Source organism: Chelonus insularis, unplaced genomic scaffold (assembly GCF_013357705.1).
Source record: "Chelonus insularis isolate UGA/USDA-ARS -01 unplaced genomic scaffold, ASM1335770v1 contig_148_pilon, whole genome shotgun sequence".
In the NCBI taxonomy this organism is placed as follows: domain Eukaryota; kingdom Metazoa; phylum Arthropoda; class Insecta; order Hymenoptera; family Braconidae; genus Chelonus; species Chelonus insularis.
Genome location: NW_023276389.1, coordinates 99,140 through 108,068, shown reverse-complemented (window position 1 = coordinate 108,068; position 8,929 = coordinate 99,140). Strand labels below are relative to the sequence as shown.

The following is an 8,929-nucleotide window of genomic DNA, read 5'->3' as shown; positions in this document are numbered from 1 at the left end:
TTTTGAAGAAAATTATGCTCCATTTCAAGAAGATCAATCTAATATTTATTTTTGGTAAGTAAAGTTGCTATTAAACAGTTCAAAATTTAAAATCATATAAGCATTTTTAATTTTTGATTGAAAACAGTGTAATTACTGTCATCTATTAGAAAACAGTGACACTAGTTGAATTTTTTTCTACTATACCGACGCAAGATAACTTACCAGTCCTAATTTTTTAAGTTGACTGCTCAACGAAATGATAAACATTAAAAAAAGAAAAATTTTTATAATTTGATTGAATATTAAATGATTGAAAATAAAAAAAAGCAATTTTAAAAGATTAAAAGAATAAAGCTTATTTTTAAAATGATCATTAAATAAAAAATCTGGGCATCATAGAATTTGGTTAACAATCAGTAAGATTATACATTTAAAGATTTAAATTTAAAAGATTGTAAAAATGCCTTTGACTGACATCTTATTGGGGACGGATGTCACGCTCCCAAAATACCGACATGTTGACCGAAACTCCGTCCGGATTTTTAACACAGCATTGGACTTCTATGGTGGTCTCTCTTCTCTGGTCCGACTATACTGGTCTCTCTTCTCTGACGTAGTGTATAAACTCTGCACCAGCGCAGAAATGGAAATTGAGAAAAACTTCTACAGTCTAAAAAAAGTTTAATATTCTATACGTGTACAATAAATATAAGATGAAATTTTTTCTATTTACCATGAGTATTTATTAATAACAAATAGTTTGGTATTTAGAACTTAACGCAGTTATTGACTTGAAAATTGATCAAGAAGTTTGTTCTTTCTATTTGAGGTTATCATATAACTAAACAATGGAACGTGAAGGTATTTTAATCATGATAAAAAATTTAACAACTTTTATTTTCAGTATATAATAGTTTTATTGTTTAAATTTGGTTCTTATAGAAATTTGTCAATATTTTGACGAAATTATAAAAAATGAAAAAGATATATCAGCAGGGATGGCAGCTATTCGCACTCTTTTGAAAATTCTGGAGTTATCAAAATGTAAATGCATTTCAGATATTTTAACATTAAATATATTTAAGCTTATTTTAATATTTGCATTTTAATATTAAATATTTAATAAATTTTTAGCGGAAACTGTTCAAGAACTTCGTTATTGTTTACAAAATGCTATTGATGCAATGATGTCTCTAGATTACCCTATAACTTCGATAGCATCTGGCTGTGAACTTTTTATCAGATTCATTACACTTGCAAGTCTTGATACACCAGTAAGAATGTTTTACTTGGAAGTTATTTGTAGTAACTTTTGGGTTAATTTCTTTTTTTTCAATGTTGTATGTAGTTCTTTCCTCATACATAATTTACTTTATATTATAAATTTATCAATATTGTTTCAGTCCTTTGCTGAGTGTAAAGGAATTATGCTTAACAGGGGGAAAATTTTTTATGAAAAATTAATAAACGCGAGAGGAAAAATTGCTAAATTAGCATCCAACTTCATTACTGATGGATGTGTAAGTTTTAAGAAAAATCAAACATTTTTCATTATTACAAGTATTAAATTTAAAATGATTTCATATTTGTTCGATAGAAAATTCTAACACATTCAAAGTCGAGAGTTGTATTACAAGCAATGAAACAAGCTGCGGCTGACAATCGTAGTTTCCATGTATATGTAACACATTCAGCTCCTGATGTTAGTGGGTAAGTTTGCAAATTTTTATTCATCTTAAGTTTAATTATAGTAATATGAAAATTTTCTTATGAATTAGGATTGAAATGTATCAAAAATTGACGCAATTAGGAGTATCTTGTACGCTTATTCTTGATTCTGCAATGGGGTATGTAATGGAAAAAGTAGACATGGTGATGGTAGGAGCAGAAGGCGTAGTGGAAAGTGGTGGAGTTATTAATAAAATTGGTACATATACGTTGGCGATGTGTGCAAAAGAAATTAAAAAGCCTTTTTATGTTCTAACTGAAAGCTTTAAGTTTTCGAGAATTTATCCTTTGAATCAAATCGATCTTCCAGATAAATTTAAAGTAAGTAGAAATTGGTTTCTAACTTAATAATTCATTAGTAATTATAAGTGAATATACTAATGCATTGTATTATTTTTATTTAGTATACCTCAAGTACAAGGTCCAAAAATCTACAAAATGAACATCCTTTGGTTGATTATACACCTCCCCATTATATTAATTTATTATTTACGGATTTAGGGATATTAACACCTTCAGCAGTGAGTGATGAACTTATTAAGCTTTATTTATAAATTTTTATATCATAAATAAAATTTGTATATACTTACAAAAATTTAAATTGTTTCGTTTTATACTATATATCTGTTATTATATAGAATCACTAATATTATTATTATTAATATTATTATTACATGAATTATATATATTTCTAAAGAATAATATGATATATTTTATGAAAACAGCTACCACAGAAAATGAAAGAAATATTAATATTCTCTATAAAATTAGATACACTAATAACTGCTTTAACAGTTACGTACGAATGTAAAAACAAAAAAAAATTTATAATTCATTAAATTGTTTACCAACATTATCAGACTGGACAAAAAATACATCTGCACAATTCTATGTTATTCTACTAAAAGTTGAATAATTTTCAGTTATTCACTGGTACAATTATAATTTTTATCCATTATGAGAAATGATTGTAGGGACATTATTAAAATATGTTACAAATGTCCAATGAATAATTTGATTCTGACAATTTTCTTTGATTTTAACAAAATTGCACATAGTCTCTTCATTTTATTGCAAAAGTATTATTAAAAATAATAGAAGTAATTATGCAGTTTGGCCTCCTCACTTCCGATGACCTTGAAATTTCAACATATTGTAGAGGCAATTTTGCTGATTAATTTTATATATGTATGTTGAGATTGTAAACGTCATCTTTACATAGGTTTTTAACTTTGAAACTCTGTAGAATAATGTGTATTTAACTGATCCTTATTATTAGTTTTTCTTAATTAACTTAATGTCTTTATTTTATTTTTCAATGCATAAGGAAGTTGCAAGTAGGAGCGTGGAGGGACAGTGTTACAAAACTGGTCGAATTATCATTTTTTAGACAACTTTTAAACACCCTCTTCCCTCTTATACTCACCATTTAATTTATACATTCTTTAAAATAAAAAAACTATGTGAAGATGACGTTTCCGTGCCCAACATATATATATATATATATTCTTGGTCAGCATAAGAAACGGTACAACATACTAAAATTTCAGTCATCGGAGGAGAGAGAGGGGATTAAATTGCATCGTTACCTATGATATTCAGAAAAAAATATCATTTTCAGTATAGAATGTAATACAATTATTAAACAATTTATACCGAAATATAAGTTTGGCAAAGTGTTTCAATAACAGTATAAATTTGGTCAAAGTGCGGTCTTTTTTCTGGTTCATACTCCCAACACCGAAGCATCAAACGGTAAATTTCATCAGGTGTTCCGTCAGGGGCAGGCAATCTGTAGCCTTGGATAGAAAAGATTTTTATTAATCAACAAAAAGTGTAGAATGTTTTCTTCAACTGTTATTTCAAACGATTTTTCAAAGATTACCTGCGTCTATTTTTTCTCGTGCTTGAGAGTTTGACATTCCACTATAAGGATTTCCACCTTTGGAAAAAATTTCCCACATCAATACTCCATAACTCCAAACATCACAAAGAGAAGTATATTTTCCTGTTAATGTTTTGAATATTTAAAAAAAACATAATTTAAATCTATGATTAAATCAAAAATAAATTTAATTACATAAACCCAGAATGATATTATCATCATCAAAGTATGTTCAAGTTACCGAAATTGAGAGCTTCCGGAGCTGTCCACTTGATAGGAATTTGTTTCATTCCATCCGAAACAATATATTCTTCTTCTTCTCGGGACATTCCAAAATCAGATATTTTAACTGTACAATCATAACCAACCAAACAATTTCTTGCCGCTAAATCACGATGAATACAAAATTTAGATTCTAAATAGCTCATTCCAGCTGCTGCATCTTTACACATTTGAAATTGTTCTTTTTGTGTAATCGTAGCTACATTTTTTCTCAAATAAGTTAATAAAGAACCTCCAGGAACAAGTTCCATAACAATCATTATGGGCTGTTTTTGCACACAAATACCAATCAATTTAACAATATTTGGATGATCATATTGTTTCAATATTCGACCTTCTTGTAAAAATTTCCTTTTTTGTTCATCAGGAAGAGTTACTTTACATGTTTTTACAGCTACTTCACTTTTACAAGGCTTCAATTGAGCTTTATATACGTCTCCAAAATTACCCTATATCATTAATAATACATATTGTAGAAGATTGTCTTTCGTACAAGTGTTTATTTTATTTTTAAATACTTACACGTCCTATTTTCTCTAAGAGAATTACATCATCATTATTTAATTCCCATCGTTCACGCAGAATTGGTGTTTTCAAAATAGCACCAGATCGACTAGTTACTGGTAATCCTGATTTCCATTGATGCATTATTAATTCTGGAATTGATGGAAATGTGGGTCCTTCGAATCTATAATAACCCTAAATGATAGAAAAACAATCTATACTCATAAATATACATCTATATATTATTAATATAAAAAAAAATTGTATGAATTTTTCATAATTTTTTTCATTCACCTAAATAATCTAGACATTTAACTAATTTCTTTATTAATTTTAGTTTATTAAAAAAAAATTTGCAAACTCATTGCAATATTTTAAATTATATTTTGTTAAAATAAATATTGATCCATCAAGTAATAAGACTTTTGATATAAAAGTTAAGAGTTAATTTAATTGTAATCTGAATTTCAACATTCGATATATGTATTCAATTCATAAATTCTGTGTGTAAGTAAAATATAAGTTCAACAAATTTTTTAAGTAATTTATTACCTCAGGAGTAGTTTGAACTATAAAATGTTTATGACTATCCCAGCAGACAGATAAAACAATTTGGCATTCGTCGTTTCGCATTGTTTCACGAACTAAAAAATCACCTTCTGATACAAGAAGTCTCACAACTTCTTCCCGAGGAAGTACTCCGTGAAACCATTCTTCATCCATTAATCCTCCATTTCCTTTTTGGTTACTATTATTGGAATTATTTATTTCACAAGGACTCTAAACATTATTTATAAAAATAAAATAGTTTTATTAGTAATTGAAAAAATTTAGTTATTATAACTTTTATTACAATTATTGTTAATCCACATTTTAATTTCGACGATGAAAAGAGAAAAACGTTTGGCGTGGAGAAAAAACTTCTTTTAGTAGGAAAAATCATTATACAATGTTAAATGTTTATCAAAATTTCGTGCAATTAGGAACATACTGAATTAAGAATTTGAATCGGTTTGACAGACGATCCCACGCTGTTTGCACGAATGACATCATTTTTATTATCATTCATTGATGGCAAAGATTTAAATGGACTTTTTATCAATGTCATAAATCGTTGATTTCGTCTCAGTGTAAACATACCGTAATGCGCAACTGTGTTTTTCTGTAACGTTTAAGTTATTCTTCCATTCTACCAAGTTCTCAAAATCCTAGTATATAATAAACGACTACCATAGAGAAATATTGTTTTAATTAGTAGTTTAGTTTACCTTAATTGGTAAAGATGGTTCTGCAAACGATCCTTCCATGGAAAGATCACATCCTGACGGCAGTTCTTCACACCCTAATTCATTTAATGCTCCTCGAATCACTTCTACTTGTCGCTGTAACTTTTTCTCTTGACATCTTAATCGTAATTCTTCTCTTTCTTTTGAATAATCTGAAATCGTCATCCTATAAATAATTGGTAATTCAATTAATTCATAGCAATAATTTCATATATTTAGTTTAAGAGTATCGTTAGAATAATTTAGATACCTAAGATCACAATTATTTTCTGGTGATACCTGTGCAGCTTGTCGACTTTGCTGTGTTACTTTAAGAGAACTTTCGAGTTCATTTAATCGGCTGCGTAACCAATCTATTGTTAAATTATCTACAGTCAATTTATTAGGCAATAATTTTCCTGAAGTATCATCAACTAAATTTTCATCAAAATTGAATCGTAGAGGAGATATTGGACGTGTTCTAATGTCAGTTGAAACATAATATAATAAAATAAAAAGAAATAATAGTAAAGCAATTAAAAAAGAAGATAAAAAAAATTATACCTATGTTTTCCAATAAACTCTTTATATTCTTCAAGTGGTTTTATAGAATCTACGGCAGCCTTTACTTGCGCATGAATTTCTAAAAATTTTTCCGAAGTAAAGTCAGAGTACTTGACAGTATCTTGTAAAATTCGTTTCCTATAAATTATAATAAAAATAATCATACGATCAGATGACTATAAATATAAGAATAAGAAAATGATTAACTGGTAAAATAATAAACATAGTTTTTTAATTTTACCTTTTCTATTTTGGATTGCATGTAAATAGTAAACTTACTTTTAATCAAAATTCAATATAAACTTTTATTTTTATTCTGTTATTTTTTAAAATATTATTTTTCGACTTATTCTGATAGATCGGAAAAAATTTTTGTTTCTTACCAAACTACAATGAATTCTTCATGAATAGTTTGTTGTCGGCGTAAAAGACTTGGCAAATAACAAGTCTTCAAATCATGTTCACATTCAGCTACTGCTCCAAGTAAAAGTACGTATTCATTATGGGTAAGATGGAGTTTTCGACAAGCTTTCTGGTATTTTTCTCGAACATCATCTAATTTTCTTCCTCCTCTTCCAGCTATAAATTCATATATAAAAATGAAAATTAAATTTTTATCATTGTTTTTTGTTAATATTCAGCAAATTATCTCAAAACACTTACACTTAACATAATGTTCTTCAAACCTAGATCTAGCTAATTTATACACTTCTAAATTTTTTTGATATTCTGCTTTTTTTCTTGCTACATCATCACTTAACTGTAAAAATAAAATATGATATAAGATATACTAAATTTTATTGATTCTTCATGAAAAAGATGCATAGAAACAATTCATCAACAATACCTGCTGAAACTGATTATTAAGCCATGCTTGTTCTTCTTGATAAAGTTTTTTTGCTCTCCGTCGATCAGCATAAAGACTAGCAATTTGTTCTATCACGTCATTTTCCATAGAGTCTGCTTGTTGTTTAATTAATTTAGCAGTCTGATCAATTGAATCCATAATATCCCGCCAGCTCTTTAATTTATTATCAATAATAAAATTTAATATTCAATTATAATCAAATCATTTTTAATATTAAATTTACCTGTGTTATTAAGCTGCCAGTTAAATCATCCAGTCTTTCAACTTTTTTTCCTTGAATACTTAAAGATGAAATGGTTGAAGCATAGTCACGATCAGATTTCACTTTGATTGTGAGACACCTTTTCATTGTTTCCAAAAGTTTTATTTCAGCATCTTGTCTTCCAAGCAAAGCTTCATGAGAAGCTTGCCCTTGTAGACTCGTAGAGAATCCCATAATCTATTTTCTTTATCAAGAATTCACTTGATATTCAATGTTGCTTTAATTAAAAACGGTAACGTGATCAGATTTAACTCATGCCTATAAATCTGCTGTAATCTGACGTGAGCACTTTAAATAGGAGACAGTCTCCCACGATGCAGTAACAAACATTTCATTTTGTGCTAAATTATTTATTTATATTATGCATATATTTTTTTCAAATTTATTAATATACTTATAATCACACTTTTCATCAATTTTATATATCTTGAATGCTAAGATATCATTTATTTACGTTCACATTTACTAGAAACTTATTGATTTGATGAAAATCTTACCCACCTTAAGGAAATACCGCCACAACCATATATACCGAAATAACAGATGTTACAAGTGATATGAAGTGAAAGTAAAATACAAGTTAAATTCAGTTGTGCTGCTCTCTGTTGTTAACAAAAAAAAATGCATTGCACGTGTCTTCATTTTCCGCTGTTGCTATTATTATTGTATTTATGTTTATTATGAAAGAATTTTCCTATATTATAAGGACCTCTGAATGCATACAGAATATTCAAAATATTTTCCTCTTAGAAAACAGGTTTGATGAGATTTAGAAATTCATAGGAAAAGATCATCTTTGAATTCAGAAATGCTTTCCTCTCCATGTCGTAATTGTATAGGAACTACATTGTACAATAACAGTTATCTCCTTTTTGTAAATCTTACATTTTATTGCAACAATTAACAAAAAAACATAGTTAAAAATAATCATTTACGAGGTAAAATTAATTATTATTTTTTCACAATATGTAGTATAATTATTGTTAAATTATAATAATAATAAATTATGATATTTTTAATAATAAAAATTAATTCATAAACTTCAAAAATGTATGAGTAATGTATAAATGAATAAAAAAAATTGTCATTCAAGTCAATTTAAAAAGTGTGAAGAATAGAACGAGCAAAATTTGACCGTAAGAGGCGCTTTAAGCGGTGTAGAACCGAGAACTTGATCAAAACTTTTTAGAATTACTGTTGAGGAGAGTAGTCTTTGCAAGTATATAGTCGTATGTCGACATTAGATGGAATTATATTAGGAACTAACAAGTTCATGAAAATTAAAATTACGAAAACAAAACGAGTGACTTTAGTGAAGAAAGTGTGTTGTCGAACAATGACTTTTAGTAAAAAAGTGCTTTGAAAGGTTTCTATTGCATATTTATTCGATATTACTCAAACATTCAGTCAAATAATAGAAAAATGATGAACTTTTTATAATCCTGTTGTCCGGGTGATTTTCTTTAGTTTTCTCCGTCATCGATAACTTAACTCGTAACGTACCTTAATAAATTAATTACCTTTTTTTGTTTTAAATTAATTATCAATTATACAATCATCGCTATTTCCATTTATTATAAAATTGGATG

The 8,929-nt window shown here is 27.6% G+C and overlaps 3 protein-coding genes across 18 annotated transcripts in view; 2 read left to right on the top strand and 1 right to left on the bottom strand.

Moving 5' to 3' along the window:
* Positions 1-575: 575 nt before the first annotated feature.
* On the top strand, positions 576-2,305 carry eIF2Balpha (eukaryotic translation initiation factor 2B subunit alpha). The gene is made up of 7 exons (XM_035077947.1): positions 576-843; positions 925-1,026; positions 1,117-1,256; positions 1,386-1,502; positions 1,580-1,692; positions 1,761-2,031; positions 2,115-2,305. Exons 1-7 carry the CDS (start codon positions 831-833, stop codon positions 2,262-2,264), a joined length of 906 nt encoding a protein of 301 aa, XP_034933838.1. The 5' UTR covers positions 576-830; the 3' UTR covers positions 2,265-2,305.
* Positions 2,306-3,302: 997 nt separating this feature from the next.
* FER (tyrosine-protein kinase Fer) lies at positions 3,303-7,860 on the bottom strand. Of its 2 annotated transcripts, XM_035077948.1 has the most exons (13): positions 7,302-7,860; positions 7,058-7,231; positions 6,874-6,970; positions 6,594-6,789; positions 6,211-6,348; positions 5,918-6,127; positions 5,650-5,833; positions 5,373-5,543; positions 4,934-5,161; positions 4,400-4,576; positions 3,837-4,326; positions 3,596-3,718; positions 3,303-3,509 (listed from the first exon to the last, which is right to left on the bottom strand). In XM_035077948.1, exons 1-13 carry the CDS (start codon positions 7,512-7,514, stop codon positions 3,361-3,363), a joined length of 2,550 nt encoding a protein of 849 aa, XP_034933839.1. In that variant the 5' UTR covers positions 7,515-7,860; the 3' UTR covers positions 3,303-3,360. The 2 variants fall into 2 exon arrangements, with proteins under 2 accessions (XP_034933839.1, XP_034933840.1); XM_035077949.1 differs by lacking the exon at positions 5,373-5,543.
* A 691-nt stretch (positions 7,861-8,551) lies between these two features.
* LOC118063802 (uncharacterized) overlaps positions 8,552-8,929 on the top strand; it is a 76,134-nt gene continuing 75,756 nt past the window's right edge. For 13 of the 15 annotated variants that reach the window (XR_004689982.1, XR_004689981.1, XR_004689980.1 and 10 more), the window contains exon 1: positions 8,552-8,706. The gene's annotated coding sequence lies outside the window, so the exon portion shown is untranslated. Of the gene's footprint in view, positions 8,840-8,929 lie in introns of all 15 variants that reach the window. The other 2 variants (XR_004689976.1, XR_004689977.1) reach the window with 2 other exon arrangements.